General features: G+C 41.5%; 1 protein-coding gene across 1 annotated transcript in view; it reads right to left on the bottom strand.

The window, feature by feature from the left end:
* UPP2 (uridine phosphorylase 2) overlaps window positions 1-17,931 on the bottom strand; it is a 32,633-nt gene that overhangs the window by 5,968 nt on the left and 8,734 nt on the right. The window contains 5 exon segments of the mRNA XM_063076264.1: window positions 5,389-5,535; window positions 7,798-7,836; window positions 7,839-8,000; window positions 11,177-11,291; window positions 14,086-14,244. Coding sequence (XP_062932334.1) covers window positions 5,389-5,535; window positions 7,798-7,836; window positions 7,839-8,000; window positions 11,177-11,291; window positions 14,086-14,244 — 622 coding nt within the window.

Genomic DNA, 17,931 nt, shown 5'->3' with positions numbered 1-17,931 from the left:
TATCTGCTTAACATTTTATTGAATTCCAAAACTCACTCTCGTGCCCTTAGGGTTTGCTTGCTGAAGTAGCACAACTATCTGCTTACAACGTTTGGAATAGTAAACTCTGTACTGACTTTGAATGGTGTACATTTTGCTTCTTCTGTCCGGAGTCTAGGAACCTTGCATCTCCCTGGGGAGGCTGCTGGCAAGGAGCAGCCCAGCATGGTGCAAGAGGGGTCTCGAGTCAGACAGTGCTGTGTTTGACTCCCAGCTCAGCTACTTCTCAGCGGTGAGAAAATGGGAAATTTATTTAACCTCTCTGAGCCACAGGTTTTTTTCTCTAGTGAGCGTGAAGACAGCTGCAACTGGTTGCCTTGTACCCTTGCGTAATAATTTTTCAAAGTCCCGATTTATCTCCATTTTAGGGTTAAGAAATACTTCAGCTCCAAACTGAATAAAATCTTTAATCCTTGTATTATCTTTTTTACTTTATCAATGATCACCATGCAGTTCCCGGAGCCTTCATTGTGGGGAACAGCAGAAGAATATAAAAATGGAATTAAAGTCAAAATTCTGCTCCCTTTTATTGAACTTTGATAAAGTAATATTACAAAGGCTGAATATTTCCCCAAAGTTACTAGTATCCGTCAAAAGAAATAACACTGAATTCTTCCTTTACTCTAATGACAAGTTACTGAGTGTTGCGAACAACCAAAGATGTAGAGAAGATTTAAGCAGAGCCTAATCTTAAATAAATATTATGTTTCATGCATTGCCATGCAAGCAAGCATGTGTCAAAAGGCAGCACTGTCCTATAAAAATGGATACTAATTGAACATACTTATCACAAGTTCACAGAGCAAAAGGATTGCCATCTTTAATCAGAATGTTAGGGGTTTAATTAAAGTAGATTTTGCTTTGAGAAAGAGACGGTTATGTGCATATTATAAAATGGTAGATTAATGCATTTATTCAGCATCATACAGCACTTTCATTTCATAGGTTTACATTAGTTTGAAAGTTCAGCCTTTTGGTGTAGAATAATTTGGTGAATTCCACTATTTCTCCTTACCCAAGCCTTGTTAAAATAACATTGGATTCCTAATACTCTTGTTCAGGATAATAAGATCAGTAGACCAACAGTGACTCATGATGTCGGTGGCCCTATTCCAGGCAATTTGTCCACCTATTAAATATCAAGAGATCCAGGACCTGAAGATGTAGCAAAAGAAGTATTTCTATAGACCTTACAGTGAAGGGAAATTTTGACCTCTTTGGGCAGTTAGGTGGCAATCCTAAATCTTTTAAGTAGTTTCAAGCCACTAATGTGGCTGAGGAAGAAGAATCCAGTTTGCTATGGCCATTTTCCATGGTCAAGAAGAATCTAGTAGCTATTTTTTTCATTCATTCATTTATTCATCATTTAGCAAATATTTATGGAATACCACATGGCAAACATTGTTCCGAGAGATGGGAATATGGCAATGACAGACAACGTCTCCCTGTTCTTATGGTGCTTATATTCTAATGGAGAGAGATAATAAACATATACTTTCATGCATTAATATTGACAAAGTAGTGTATAAGTTAATATATAAGCAAGCCAGAAATATAGTCAATAGTGGTAAATGTGATGCAGTGAAATGTAGAATGACACAGTGTGAGTGAGTGAGTCTAGGTAGTCATGCAAAGCTTCCCTGAGGGGTGAGATTTATGGGGGAATCTGACAGTAATTGTAAAGATAAGTAGTAATCCATGTAGATCTGAGACCTCCTAGTGCCTGGTAGATGCACAGAGATTTGTTATCTGATCATCTGGTACTGTTAAAGGAACAGAAAAGGCCATCAGAGAAGGCTGCCTGGAAAGACAAGGTGGGACAGGCCATTACTAATAGTGGCTGGGAGGAGGGGATAGCGGATAGGCCTGGGAGGCCAGTGGCAGCCTGTAGGCCCTGAGCTCCTGGTGTCAGGTGAAATCACTTTTCCCGTGTTGCTTACCATTGGTATATCCTCCCTAACATCCTCTATTTCAGCAGCTGCTTGGAAATGTACTCTCAGCCCTTCCCTAAAGCAAGCTTTTCTGGCTCACACAGAGCAGGTTGTAAATGGGTTAAAATCAAAAAGTGTCGGGTGCCAGCTTCCAGGCTTTACTGCAGAGGGAGGATGTTATGAAGTGCTAATGAAAGATGGGAACACGATAACATCCTAAGCATGGGGTTTTGGTCTGTGTACTTGATGGCTGGTCTTTCAGGGGACAGTGCACTAGGAATGCACCTTTTAAAACACTGATGTCTGAGGGAGTTAAAAAGCCCTGTAACCATGAAGAAATTCAGACAGAAATACTCCCAAGAACTACAGAATTAGAGAGTCACAGCCACAACCTTTAGCGTGAATGTTGGCAGCCCAGAAGGGGTCTGCTCAATGAAAAAGCTGCAGCAGCGGCCTGGAAGAGAGCTATTTGCAGGCAGAAATCAGCTACCAGCAGCTTCAGCAGCAGCAGAAAAAGAAAGTGCAGCAGGAGGCAGGAACCACAGGAATGTGGATAGGAAAGTGGCCAGGAGGGACACCTGCGGGCTGTAGAGAGAGCAGTCACCAAGATCTGCAGCGAGGACAGAAAAGCTCATATAGCAGAGTAACTTCTCTCAGATTTCTGCAACATCCTAAAGAGAGAAAAACTCAAATCCAAGAACTTTCCCTGGCTGCCAATCGGTGCCTGTTGAGAAAGAACTGATGCTCTTCACCAAACTTACACCAGGGCAGCATGCTGGCAACTCGGTATTTTATGTTTCACTGAATTGGTTACTGAATTACCGAATTCTGTTCCATTTACATATTTTCTTTTTCTTTTTTTCTTTTTTTTTTTTTGCATTTAACAAAATGTTAGTTTATTGTTACATTTTGGAGTGAAACATACCTTATTTGCCCCCGCACAACTGCTCCTGTAAAACTATTCTGTAAGGCAGCCCTTCCTTTGCCCCTGAATAAAATCCCAGCACATGGTCAGAGCTTGCTGCTTACTCTTAGGTAGTGATAAGTCCTCTGACTAGTTACACAAGTCTCAAAACAGTCTTGGTTCAGTTACAAATATGTACAGTTTAGGGTAAGCATCAAAACTCTGAAGTTCATTCACAGGTAATGCATCTTCTGGCACCATCTGGAGCTTATTACAGATGTGGAAGTGGGCTGAGTAACTTCTTTTTCCTTTATTCTTCCATCTCTCCCTGTTCTCCCACTCTTGGTGAGTTGGTTGAGGAGAAGGAAGAGAAGTAGGAGGCAGGATCATTCTTGCTTGGCTGGTCCCAATCTAGCACTGATTTACTCTTCTGGTGGCAGATGCTTAAGCCTGGGCTTTCTTCTCTGCAGGCAGTTTTGTGAATACTTTGGAGACTTCCGTCACCGGAGTCCTCTTACTTGTGGTTCTGTTGATGATAAATGAATCGCTTGAGGCTGTTAATTTGTGATTCCTCCTTAAAATACTGGGCATCTGGGGACTTCTCTCTGCTGAGGTCTTCTTGCTTCTAACAAGGCAGGATCCAAGACCACCTCAGGGTACTTTGTCTTACACTTGGCTCTCACCTCTTCTTTGGAAGTATGTATAGTGAAGTCCCTAAATCAAGCCTCTTTTGTCATTTACATATTATCTGATGAAGAGATGACTCACTTGCTTTCCTAATAAAGAAAGGTAAGGAGGCATTTCCTGGAGCAGGAATACCTGAATCTGGGTGTCCCTGCAGGCTGTGTGCTGATTGGGCTGCTGCTAAGGGAAGGTCAAGCTGTCCCACTTTCATTGACTTTTCTAGAGAAAAGCAGAAGCTGGTGTTCCTCTGAAAGGGGGTGTTAATGACGACCTTCTAAAGAGGACGAGGATGATCAGCTGTCCTTCACCTGTTAATTACAAGGACTGGCATGAACACATAGTCTGTGATATGAGAGTAGTTAAGGATAATGGTTCTACAATTTATCTCCTCCTAAAATGTTTTCTTAGAAATGTTACCACATACATTTTGTTTGTAATGTGTATATTAAGATTGGTTGACTATAAGGACAAACACTGGAATTCAAATTCCACTTGGAATAAAATAAAGCATTATTGTGTTGTAATTTCTTTACCTCTTCTTTGAAGCTTTCTTCTCTGGGTGCCAGGACGCTGCACTCTCCTTGTGTGCTGCCAACTTCACTGGCCACCACTCCTAGGTCTTCCTCATCTCCCCTAACTTTTAACATTTAACCAAGGACCTCTTCTTATCTGTGTCTACATTCATTCTTTTTGTTACGTCATCGATTGCATGGCTTTAAATGCCATCTATATGTTGTCAAAACTTACAATTTTACTTCGCTAGTCCAAACCTCTCACCTAAATGCCAGACTCACAGATCCACTTGCTTACTTGCCTCCATCAGGATGTCTACTACCCCAAATTCTTGCCTAAATTTTCTCTGTCTCGATTACGATAACCTCATAATTCAGATATTCAGATCATAAACCTGGGACTCATTTTTAACTTCTGCCTTTTTCCCAAAATTCACATCAAATTGTCCATGAATGTTGTTGGATTTGTCTTCAAAATGTCTCCCGAATCTGATTACTTCTCACTCCCTGCACTGCTCTCACCTTGGCCTGCCATCTGTCACTTGACTGCTGTACTAGCCTTCTCATTCCTCTCCCTGATTCTGCCCTTGACCCCGTTAGGCTCTTTCCAACTCAGCAGTCAGAGTGACTCTGTTAAAATGCAGATCAGACCTGGTCACTTCTCTCTTCAAAGCCCTCCAATGGCTTCCTGTTTCACTCAAAGTCACAATTCTCACAATAACCCACACAATCTGCACCTCCTCCTGCCTTCTGCCAGTCCCCACTGTGCTCATTCGCCTGCAGCCACACTGGGCTCCTTCCTGTTCCTCCAGCACACCCTGTATGCACCTGCCTGTGGCCTTAGATTTGCATTTACCAGAATGCACTTCCCCCATATATCCCTGTGGCATTTTTCCATATAGCACCTTCTCCTCCCCCAACCCTTCCCTGACCATGCTATTTAAAATTACGGTTGTGGACTATTTTAGAGTATCTTAATTGAATCCTTTCTCAATAAATTCAGTTGTAATAGGAAATAGCAGCCACTACCAGGATGAAGAAAATTGAACTTGCTGTCGAGTCCTGGCTATGTCACCAACTAGCTGGTGACTTTGGGCAACTTGCTTTGACCCTTGAGGCTTAGTTTCCTCATTTGCATAATGGGAGTAATGTGTTGTCCACTCAAAAACATTATGGGATGAAGTATATTACAAATAATTATAAGGCATGCATTCAACCCAAAGTGATATAGAGTTAGAACCCTTTTTCTTCTCCTGAAGAGTGAAAATAGCTTCATGAAAAAGGAGAATTTGACCCTAGGTATTCATGAATAGCTTACCTTTTAGACCACAAAGTCTGCAGATGGCCTCAAACACTGTAGATTCCATTTCGATATTCCTAATGCCAGCTTCGTATGCTCTCTTCAAGTAATCTAACTTTTTTTCTCTGGTAAAGGAACACAGTGCTCCATCTAATCGCCCCTGGCCTGAGAGAGAATGAAGAATGTTTAGTGACTTGATGTCCAGCCACATTGACAATGGCTTCACCATGAGGCTTGCTGTTGGCTGAAGCGCTCTGCAGCTGTCTCTACTCTTGAGCTGCTCCCCAGGTAGGGTAACCCTGCCCACCTGAATCTTCCTATCAAGACCGTGGAGTGAGGCTGTGCCTGACTCGAATGTCATATGCTAGGAGGCGTGTCCATGGCTGAGCGCCCCAGTTCTGGGGCCAGTACCACTGAGTGGCTACAGTAGCCAGTGCCATGCCCAGGGGACATAAACTGAGGGGTCACTGAGAAAGTTGCCCTTTGAGGACAATCCCACGTTGCTCCAATGACTGGAGGATGGCCCACGGACAGGCGCTGGGGGAGAAGATGACGTTTCAAGCCTTAGTGGCACTCACAAGCTACTTGAGGATCAATGCAGTGGTTTGGACATTGCAACTCTTCCACTGCCCATTGTGTCAGTGGTAGTTGAGTGCAGAAAACAGGTGTGTCACACACACCCTTCCACATAGCCCTCAGGCTGCATGCCACACTTTGTGATCACTTTTTTCTTTCCAGATTGCTCCCAGTGTATGTTTATCACTTAATTTCACCTGTGTCAGCTGGTGGGGACAGAAATGGATGGAGAAAAGCCTGATGTCCTTATTCCTCCTCCACCCTGTACGCTCCCAGAAGCAGACTACTTCTCCCCTCCGTACTCCCAGGAGGCCCGTACTGAAGCAGGTGGGCTGATAGCAGGCTATCAACATCCATTCTTTGCACAGTCCTCTCCTGGGCCCCATTTCCTCTCTTTTCCTCTCCTTCCTCTGTCTCTTTTATGCTACTTGCACCCTGGAAGTCTGCTTCTCCTTGTTCCTTCTCTCTTTAGAGCTGCCTGCAGCCACCTCTAACAGAGTGTTTTATAAGCTGATCAAACTCAGATGTCCCAGAAGCTGGGCAAGTAACGTCGATGAGAGGGTCCACCTGGTCTGAAGGGAGCAGCATCACTGCCTCCTCTGTGAAGGTAGTCCTGGATATGGGCCAGGACTTTCCAGGACTGCCATGCATATATTATTTCATATTTCTTTATGTTACGTTATATTATTTCAAGAAGCCAAAAATCTGGATATTCATGTGAAATCTCCAGAAATCATAAATGTTGGCAAAAATAACTCACTTTTTAAAAAATATTGTGCAGGCCAAAACAAACACAAAAACACTGACTCCAACAGGCTGCCATTTGCAAGCTCCAGCCTAAACACATTGGTGCATCACCCTCCAGATGAAGGGGCTGTCAGCCAATGGCCTAGGACAGAGGGGTTCAACCCTATCAGACCAACCCCCTCCTTATTTTATAACCAATAAGCGGTGAAACCACCTTTCTAACCTGAAGTAAAATTTATGGGTAATATGAGGATACTTCAAAAAGTTTGCAGAAAAATAGAATTGAAAGATAATACAAATCTTTCCGTGAACTTTTTGGAATACCTTTGTATAACCTATGTTCACTCACAATTTTAAAAAATTCAATAAAATACCTTAAGTTTGATCCAAAAGGAAAATAAAAGTCATTTATAATGAAATAATATGGATTTTGACATGAACCCAATTGCATTGCAAGACTTCCAGAATGTCCTCCAAGAAATAGTACCAACCCTGTGTACATTCTTTCTTCTGGGATGACAAGAATCCGTCCTTGAAAATCCCCCCTCCCCCCCCCCCCCCGCTCCTTGTAGTAAGAGCTGCTACTTGGCAATCACCTTCAATTTGTCTCTAAACTTGGTTTGGAGACCCTTTACTCATGGCTGAGAGATAAAAGCACCACTCTGAGACCACCCATCCCTGTGGAATTTGTTCCCCCAGTCATTTCTCCCCATTTCCTGGTCCCCACTCTTTTCTGGGTACCAGATCTCTTTTGTGATACAGGTGAATGCAGAAACATAGAATCAGCATATTTCCCTTCTCCTAGAGTCACCAGTTTGAGTTAAAGGCATAAATAGATAAGATTTTGCAAACACTAATTGCATTTCAGTATTCAATTTGTTGTTGGAGGATTAAAAACCACTCTCAGTATAAATGCATTCTAGGTGTTTCTCTGCTGCTTATGTCCTTATGTGCCTATGCTTTAGTAAGTTAAAAACGCTGTTTCAGTTCCTTTTTTAATCCACAACTTTTAATTTTCTAAAGTGGAGTTTTTAATAGAAATTATGGGTTTGAATAACAAACAGTTGCTGGCATGTGCCTTGACAGTTTGTACATTATTCTCACCTTCATAAAAATCATAGGTATACATTGTATGTCCAATGAGAACTTGGGGATTTCTTTGCTACAGTTGAATAGTTCTTCAGCCAGTTCCTTGTCAAGCTCAGTACTTCTGGTGACTATGTTGTCCAAGACTACCTGCTCAAACTGGGGCTTAAAGAAGGAGTCCACGGCTGTATTTGTTATTACAACAGACCCTGGTGTGATCCTGGCAGTGTGGGAATAAACGAGGACAGAAGAATATCATTTAGAGTTTACTTTTGACACATAGTATACAATCTATTGTGCCAACATTAATTAATGCCAGTTGCTGATGATTCTCCTTATTTTCATCTTTAAAAGTATTTTCTTTTCCGAATGCAATTAAATAACATTCAGAGCAGGCATTTACATTTGCTGTCTTTCCAGATTCACATTTACAGTGTGATGGGGTTTAGATTTCAAGACAAACATGACTCTTGGACATGCAAATTAGTACCAGCCTTCAGGCTGAAATTTGAATAAATTAGGTCAGGAATAAACTAAGTGAGCCTGCCAGCAAGTATTTCATAAAGTGATGTGACTACTTGATATTTAATCTTCTCTGCAACTCCTTGATTACTATAATTTCTTTGCTTCTCTGTGCTCTCTTCCTTCTGATTATTGTCACATTCATTCCCTCCTCTCCCTGACTCCATGTAAATTAGGCCTCTTGGCTGACCTTCCATTGCTACAGAGTCTGGCTTGCTCAAGGGACTTGGGCTTACTGGAGAAACCATTTTCTGCCAACTGTTATTCTCCCTGCCTGGAATGCCCTCTCGTCCTCCCCCCCACTTTTTCATCAGACTAACACTGACTCATTCTTCAGGTGTCAGCTTAAGTCACTTCCTGCAAAAGGTCTGAATCCATGGAGGGAAAACGAACAAAAAACCAAATTAAAGGCAACACAGGTTACATTGAATTTCCCCAGGCCCAGCTGTGACTCAGCATTTGACCCATTCCGACTTCTATTTAGAGCCCGAACAAGGAGACATATCTTGATAGTGCCCTAGACTCTCTCTGTCCTAACACCTATCACACATTTTATAATTACTTGTTTGTTTATCTATTTCTCTGATATCCATTTCTGTATAAGGCAGGAACCATGTCTGTTCACTGCTGTGTCCCCAGGTCTAGCATTGTGCCTGTCACATTCTGTACCACCTATAGGTACTCAATAAAAATTTGTTGAATGAGTGAAGGCTTCCATAGAGATGCCATACTGCAAACTACAGTCCATAAGCCAAACCCACCTGTCTTTGTAAATATAGTCTTATCGGAACACAGTCATATGCATTTATTTACCTACTGTCTATGGCTGCCTCACGGCAACAATGGTAGAGCTGAGAAACTGAAACCACATGATCTGCAAAGCCTAAAATTTTTCAATATCTGAATTTTAACAGGAAAAGTTTGCAATTCCTGCTACAGAGCATAACCTTTTCCTTCTGGGTGGTATAAATTCTGATATTGATCAAAGTAGAGTTATTTAATGAACACTTCAGAAGAGCCAGCTAGAAACCCACCTTGGGGTGGCCTCTGATGATAGAGCCTTGATGGGTCAGATTCTTTTTAAATAAGCCAACAAGTGGCTCCCTGAATTGTTCACAATGTCCTAAAAATAGGAAAGTGACTGAGAAGGAAGTTGAAAATGTGTGCATCAAAAACGATGTTATTCACACGCCATCTTAATATTTAGATATGTTAGAGCATTTATGTCATGGTTAAAATTTCTCAAAGGCCAAAATACTAGTCAACCAGGTACTTTATCCATATCAATCTGTGTTGACCCACTTAAGGAGTGATAATGCCAGCAAATTAATAAGCTGTACCTCTTCATCTCCAAATACAATGCTGTTTAAAACAAAATAAAGACATCTTATTGATAAGCTAAGAGTTCTTAATGAGGTCAGAACTTCAAAATGAAGGTATCTACACCAGCACCGTGGTTTAATCTGCCACCATTCATAGGCCTTTATTGTGATATTGGTACTGCCTGTGTGCTGTGTGTATCATGTTGCCATGAAACAAAAGACCATGACCATGGGCTGGATGGTCAACTGAGTGCTTTGTCAACACTGGACACTCAGTAATGTAAAGTGGCAACCACAGCAGTCAGGATGGTGTAATGCATGGTTGTGAGCTGTAAGGACATGTCCTTGTATCTCACAACCCAGGAATTATGAGCAACCTTAGTAACAATTTTATCCATTTCATCTCCAAATGCATTGTTCCCTACTATTGAAGATTTGGGGTGTCATTGGATAAAGTACAGTTTAGAAGAATGCCTGATCTAACACTGATTGCTGACATTCTTCTCTCTCTGGATGGACATCCACAAATATCCTTCTTTCTCTCATGTGTGAGGTCCTTGGCTGGACTTCGTACGTCGACCACAGATGTGGAAAGGCCATAACCTTTTCGAACATGTCTGATACCAGTGAGGCATGGCTCAGCCATCTGTGGCTCTGTGATATTGGACATGCTATGCTCTAGTTCTATGTTTTAGGATTTCTGAGGTCCCTTTTCCCTTTAAAAATGTGTGATTCTATGACCCTTTATCTTCCAAAATCTCAGCTCTTCTTATAATGCCCATTTAGTCCTGTCACTCTGTCAACCACACTTTTCCATTTACAATGCCCTGTCTGGATTCACGTCTGATGACATAGTAAAATCATACCCCGGCAAGACTTGTTTCTTAAGAAAAGGCTGAAGAAGGAGACAGTTTCCTCAAAACTTTACCTCAGGGCAGTCTGGAAGCATAAACAAGGCCCCTTTCCAGCTGCCTGACCAGCCAAGGAAGAAGGGGAGGGGGGCTCCAGGGTAAACCTTAGGAAGCCTCACTCAGCCTTATCCTAAAAGCTCACACTGGTCTCTTTCTCGTGTATCGGTGAGGAAAAGACGCAGCCAAGAAAATGGATGTGGTCACTGAGATGAGCCAACAGCAGTGCCTCCCTAGGACCTGGGAAGGCTACTTACTCGGCTGATAAAACCAGCAAATCTTGGTGATTTTTTTTCCCTTGGACACCCTTATTTCTGTCATTTATAACATTTCTGAAACTTGACATTTACTCTGACTCTCAAAACATATTTTCTAGCAATCCCTCTACTCGTCTCCTTAGGAATACCTAAAACCATCAGGTCAACGGACAGGGAGGTCTCTCCCTCCGGGTTTCCATGGAGAGAAAAAGAAGAAAAGGAAAAGGCAATGTGGGTAGATTTCCTGAAACTTCCTCAAGTCCAGCCTCCAGACACTTTTTAGCGCACCTGGGTTTCTCCTGGGCTCTGAGTACGTTGGTGCATTTTGGCAGTTACCGCGTATGTTAAGAATCGCTCCGTTTTAGTGGTAGATATCAATCCACCTTACCTGTTCCCCCTGATGTACCGATTCTGATAATAGTAACATCACAGCACCGAGTGGAGTGTAGTAATTTGATGAGTTCATGAAGCATAATAGAAATGGAAGGGATGCCCACGCCATGCTGTGAAAAGAGAACGTCGTTACACATCTTGCAAACTGATCCATGAATAGGACATATTTTCTTCCTTCGTTACAAGTTAACAGCCCTTAGCTATATTTACATAATCATTAAGACTTTGCCAATGCTGAGGAAAATGTAAGTCATCCCTTACTGATGCCTCCGTGACATGCTGATGGATGTGTCCATCTGTAAGGATCAGGGAGAGGCGTCTCGCTGCCAGTTACATTGAGCTCGGCCCTCATCAAGAGCAGAAGATGGGGCTGGTGTGGTGTGCAGGTGTGTCACTGTTTCTGGTCTCCCCACTGGCTCTTTACAATGAGCCTTTGACAAAGAGCTTTTTGCAAGATTGACTTGATTTAGAAGAAATATAATTTTTGCTGCCATGTCACCAGTCCTTTTCCTCCATACTACATGAAATAGTAAATCCATTTCTTTACTTTCCTGTGCCCTTGTTCATTTGTGCTAATTCTGTGTGAGCTCTGAAAGGTACTAGGGTAGAAATGTGGGTTAGATCCCACCTAACCATCTGCAGCTTGTTATCTGAATGTGTGGGTGAGATTAAGTTGCTGTAGATCATGACACTGATCCTGGTTTTCTTCAGTGTTTAAAACAATAGAATCGGGGCCGAGCCCGTGGCGCACTTGGTAGAGTGCTGCGCTGGGAGCGCGGCGACTCTCCCGCCGCGGGTTCGCGGGTTCGGATCCCATATAGGAACGGCCGGTGCGCTCACTGGCTGAGTGCTGGTCACGAAAAAGACCAAAAAAAAATAAAAAATAAAAATAAAAATAAAACAATAGAATCGATGTCACCAGAAGAGGGGCCAACACAGGCTAGAGGATTTAGTGACTTCTGGTGGTTATGTTATGTTCTAATAACTCTCCAGAAAGATCCTCCATGCTGTGATGCGTAGGAGATGGAAGTGAGTTCAAAATTGGTGGCTACATCATTACTGACATAGCAGCAGAGATTTATATGTGTTTCTCAGTGTGTTCTTCTCTTGGGCACAGAGACTGGAGAACCACTGGAACTGCGACCATGATGTTTTCACCTGAGTTCCCTCCCTCTCACCATCAAGAACATTAAACTATGGAAACTTTGAACCTCTGAGTTCCCTATTTTTGGTACCCATGGAATATACTCTTACTTCCAAATGCATTGTAGGCTTCCTGGACCCAAGATTCAACCTGTACTGACTTGTATGTCCAAAATTAACAAGTTTGGGGCTTTGGCACTGGCTCTACAATTAATGAATAAACTCCCTATCATTTCCCTCAAGTGTAAGTTAAGAGAATGAACTATTATTTGATCTATAGGTCCTTCTAAATCAGACATTTGATAGGTTTATGATCATCAGTTATTATGCAATATGGTGATAAAATGACAAACTTGTGTGTTTCTGCTAAAGTTGTGTCCTCTCTCTCTCTCTCTCTCTCTCAAACACACACACACACACACACACACACACCCCTCAGCAGCTCCTGGAGAGGAAGAATTTTCAAAGAAGGAGTTCTGATTGGAAATCCCTCATCCACCTAGTAAGGCCCGTTTCTAATTGCCTAACCTCTGGGAATAATATGTGTTTTAGATCTTTTTCCCTGACAGGACAGCAGAATCAGTCTACTGCTGTTTATATATTTGCTCTGAAGTTTTACTGCTTGTTTCACATTTTTAGAAACCTTACTTTTTGTCCTTCCCCATCTACCATGCAAAAAAGGACAGTTACAGTGTAAAAATCCAGCAAAAATTAGTAAGTCAGGATTTGCCAAGATCAGAAAATATTCAGCTTCTTTCTAGTGTCGATATTCTCTGATTATTTATTGAATGAACAAATGAATAGAAGAACGGATTCTCCCATTTTAGCCTGAAGCAAGTTTCAGGCACTGTGGGCCCACAGGGGAGATCAACTTAGCTGCCCCATCGGAATTACTTAATTTTCCCTCCTTTATCCCAGGCTTCCAGTCATGATCACCCACACTCCATCACTGAGTACCACAGTCATCAGTGCAGGCTGAATGTTTCCTGGTGTAGGAGCCACTTACAAGTCAGCTCCTTAGAATTGTTGCACCCCCACAGGAGACTCTCCCCCTGTCCCATACCATGCATGCCTGTGCCCCTTATGAGGGCTTGGGAGGGCTTTGGTGTCCAGATATGTGACAGACTCAGAGCTATTGTTTCAAAATACAGCCCTATGCCGGGAGACAAGCTCAGAAAGGCTAACGGTGCACATGCGCACACACCGTCTTAAGTGCGTGCCACTCTGGTCTGCGTGTTCCCTGCAACTGCAAATCATTCCATATTGATTTTGTCTTAGGACACTGTGTATGTCCAGAATTAATGTATTTTAAATTCACGAGAGCAATTTACAAGAGCTCCATGGAAATGCATTTGCAGCTCTTCAGCAAGCTTATTATAGTGTTAAATGGCTCTGCTTTTGCAGTCCTGAAAACTGGCCCCTGTGTACTAAAAGCTCAACATTTCCAAAGCTGGATAAGGGATAGATAAGAGAAAATTGCCAGGGGAGAGGAGGTTAATCGGTTACAAACTAAAGTGAGAGCGGGCGTGCTTTGAGGATTTCTTCCCCCTAACTTGAAAAGCTAAGTGGTAACTAATAAACAAGTGACACAGCAGGCTATATTCTGCCCCAAGGACTTTTTCCAATAATGAATGTCATACCTGGACACTTAGTTATTGTGTAAGAGTGCAAAGCAGGAGGAGAAAAGAACTGTATTCAGAAGTTCCTATTGTGTTCTCCAGCGTGCTGTCACTGGTGAAAATGCAGCCAGTGACTACTTACACTGATGGAGAGCACAGGACCAGTTTTGTACATACAATACCTGTCTGTCCCAGCACAGATGTCTTTGATGTCTTCTTCACCTTCCTCCAACCCAAGCTCCTTCTGCATAAACAGTGCAAATGCTTTCATTCTGTTGGGGCTCCCACCGACACAGACAAACTGTTAATACAAATGAGCAAGTATCTGTCATAGTAATTGGGATAAGAACCAAGGGTCAGCTTTCGACTCCGATGTTTTTATTTTATTTTTTAGTTAATTTACTTAAGACTATGTGTAGATATCATAGGTTATGTTCATGAATTAGCTAATTTGCATCATTAACCTATAAATAAGGCAAACAGATGCAAAGTTTTATGTACTAAATTAGTTATGAAAATCATAAAATCAAAGTAAGTGTTGATATTGTTCAGGGAGGTATTTTCTGGTGTTTTTGTTTACAGTGAATACCCACCAGCATCTTAGGTTGATATAGACAAACAATGTTAGGCACTAGCATGATACATATGTTTAGTATTTAAGTAGTGAGGACATAGACTGTAAGTAACTTGAGAGCAAAAAGAGAACTACCAGCTTTAGACATGTTTTCCAATTCCACATCCCAATCATGAATTTATATTGTAAAATGAACTATGTTAACTTAAAGCTTTAAAATAATTATGTCAAGGCTTTCTGGTTTCTCGTTTAGAAGAAATTCTCGTGGAACAAGCCTCATTGTTGTAAATTTGGAATCGTACCATTGTATTTCATCAATTCCAGTGATACGATTTTGTTTTAGTTTTATTCCATTTTAACATCTCTGAAATTAGGATAAGTGTTGCAGTCAATGGCATCAAATCTAGTAAAACCTGGTACTAAAATTGTGTGGCGGTTGCTTGTTAAGTAAACTAACTTTGAACCCCAACTCCATCACTGATTAAGAAACCTGTTAAATGTCACATGTGTCATCTCCACATGCCTCAGACTATCATCTCCAAAATATGAAACACACAGTTCCTTTCTGAGGGTTTTGTCAGGAAAAATGGGATTGCATACGGCCAAGGACAAAGCCAGGCACTTTCTCAGTGCTCAAAAAAATGGTAACTATTACTTTTCCTATCATGTAGCAATTACCTGGGCTGCTTTTGAGCTTGCTTATTTTTTCTGTATTGCAGAGTTTAGTGCACATGAAGCTGGTTCAGGTCCTCTAGCAGGCAAAAGGCAGTTGATGCTGCCTGACTGATGTGGGCAACATTGGGCAAGGATCAGGAGGGCTGGTGAGGTCCCTCACAGGGATAATGAACATCTATCTAAGGAAATACCTAACTGAGGTTCTAGAGTAGATGCCTCATTCACAAATGATTTTCTCTCACTATTGGGTGGTCTGATTGCACGATGCATTCTCTTTCCATTTAGCAATAATTTCCATGCCACATGCATTCTCATTTATGGGATACAAGTATCCTTTCATCCAGTCTGTCTGCTTCCCTTCTACATTTGTCATGGTTTCTTCTCTGCCTTCTCGTGGGTTTCTCTGATGGGACCTTAAGTGAGTAATGAATTGCAGTGGAAGCCAGCCGTAAAGGAAGGGTAGGGGGACAAGACCATGGCTGAAGGTGAGTTTTTAAATTATTGTTAATCATTCATGGAATTTTCTCCTCTCTTGGTATAGATAGCTAAGGCTTGACTCAAGATCTAAGTACAAGGAGACTTTATTTTAAAAGCAAAATATAGTAGTTTGAAAATAACCTCATTGTGTGGTGCCAATGAACGTAAATTACAACTATTCAGATTGACCATAAAACCAAAACAGATGCTAGAATAGCTTGCAATTTGAATTCTTCTTTGAACTGTAGATATTGCTGTAGTCAACAAGAATTTCTGAATATTTCTGGAGACATAAAGATGATATGCAAAGACAGAAGCAACTTAGTTCTTGAAGGCTCACTCTTAAATCAGACTTACTAAATATCACCTCTAGACATAATTTTCAGTCTTGATGCTTTAATGAGAAGTAAAATATGGCTGAAGACCACCAATCAACATTGATCATAAGTGACACTGCAATTTATGTCTCAAAGGAAATGATCGTTTGTTCTGGTTTTATCAAAGAAGATAGAAATGCATTGGGAAAGAGTCAGAGGCATTACAAAAATATGTGAAAACCTTTGCCTAATGACTGCCAGAACAAACTCACTTTCAAATATCCCTAGTATCTTAAGAGTATTAACTTTGTCATGTTGTATTAAACTCGTCCTATTGCAGTTTATGTATTTTGTATGTTAATGAAGTATAAACACCTTCAAAATGCATATTATACAGAGTGTGGTACAAAGTGATGATTTTGCATGTTACTTGAAGTTTCTAGGGAGTGATTGGAGGGTGCCAGTTAGTGATTTTATAAAAAACATTTATAGAAGACATAATAAAGGTCATATTTGGATGTTGAGTTAAAATAGATCATTTCTAAAAATCCTCCACCATATTTTTCAATTATTTGATTCTTTCCAGTGAGTATGGAAGTTACTGACTAGCTGTTCACCAAAACTATTTCTCCTTCTATCTGGACACACAGCTAAACTTAACTTCCCAGCCTCCTTTCTAGTGAGACAAGGCCATATGCCTGAGTTCCAGGCACTAGAATGTGAGCAAAAGTGGTGGGCAGCATTTCTTTTTCTAGCCCATAGAAATCTTCCATCCTATAGGGGGGATATGTTAGTGATCCTACATGCCATCTGCTCCTGTCTGCTGGATGGGTGTTGATAGACAGTGGAACTTTGCAAACCACTCCTTGAAGGTTACAGAGCAATGAGATGGAAGGAGCCTGGGTCCCTGAATCACCAGTTGGAGGAAAGCCATCATTGCTTTGTACTTAATGTGAGTGAAAAGTAAACTTACAGTGTGTTAAGCTGCTGAGATTTTGCAGTGGCAGCTGGCAAAACCTTTAAAAATATAGTATATAAAGATATGAAGGAAATAGGAATGATTATCAGAGTTTAAGATTAAGGTTTAAACTTTATACACTCAGAGTTCTCCTTTCTTTTGAAGATAGTGCTATTAACAATAATAATCATCTCTGTGAAGACAAGGCTGAGTTTTCAGGTACTGATGGATCTGTCCTCTCTTCTAAGCCAGGATTGCTGCCCTGTGATGTAAGGGAGTTGAGAAATTGAACCTAGAATGTTCTCACTCAAAGATAAGAATGTGGCTGGAGGAAAGCAAGTGTCTGAGAAAAGCGTCTGTGAATAACAATCAGATTTTACCTGCTGTGAAGGTTAATTCTGTGTCAACTTGATTAGAGCAAGGAATGCCAAGAAACCTGGTAAAGCTGTCTTTTTTAGTGTGTCCATGTGGGTGTTTCCAACAGAGATTAGAATGAAAGCCTGAGTGGACTGGGTGGTAAAGATCCACCCTCAATGTGGGCAGGAGCCATTCCATCATCTGGGATTGTCTCTGAACAAAAGATAGAAAAAAGGTGAATCTCTCTCTAGCCACTGGAGCTGTGATACCCTCTTCCCTCCTGTCTGTGGACATCAGAGCTCAAGACACTTCAGCTTTTGGTTCCAGGACTTACACCAAGGACACTATCGGCTTCCCTAGTTTTGAGGCTGTTGGAGTTGGACTGAGCCATGCTACCGGCATGCAGTTTGCAGGTGGCCTACCATGGGACTTCTCTTCACAATTGCATGAACTAATTCCCTAATAAATCCCCCTCACATATTTATAGCATATCCTATTGATTCCGTCTCTCTGGAGAACCCTGAGTAATATACCTGCTGTCTCAAAAAAAATCTTGGTTTAGGTTAAATGACCAGTTCTGACCATTTGGAGTGAAGTTACCTGCTCCTCAAGCTCCCCACCATACACACA

This window comes from Cynocephalus volans, chromosome 1 (genome assembly GCF_027409185.1).
Source record: "Cynocephalus volans isolate mCynVol1 chromosome 1, mCynVol1.pri, whole genome shotgun sequence".
NCBI lineage: Eukaryota > Metazoa > Chordata > Mammalia > Dermoptera > Cynocephalidae > Cynocephalus > Cynocephalus volans.
This window is presented reverse-complemented; position numbering and strand designations above follow the sequence as displayed.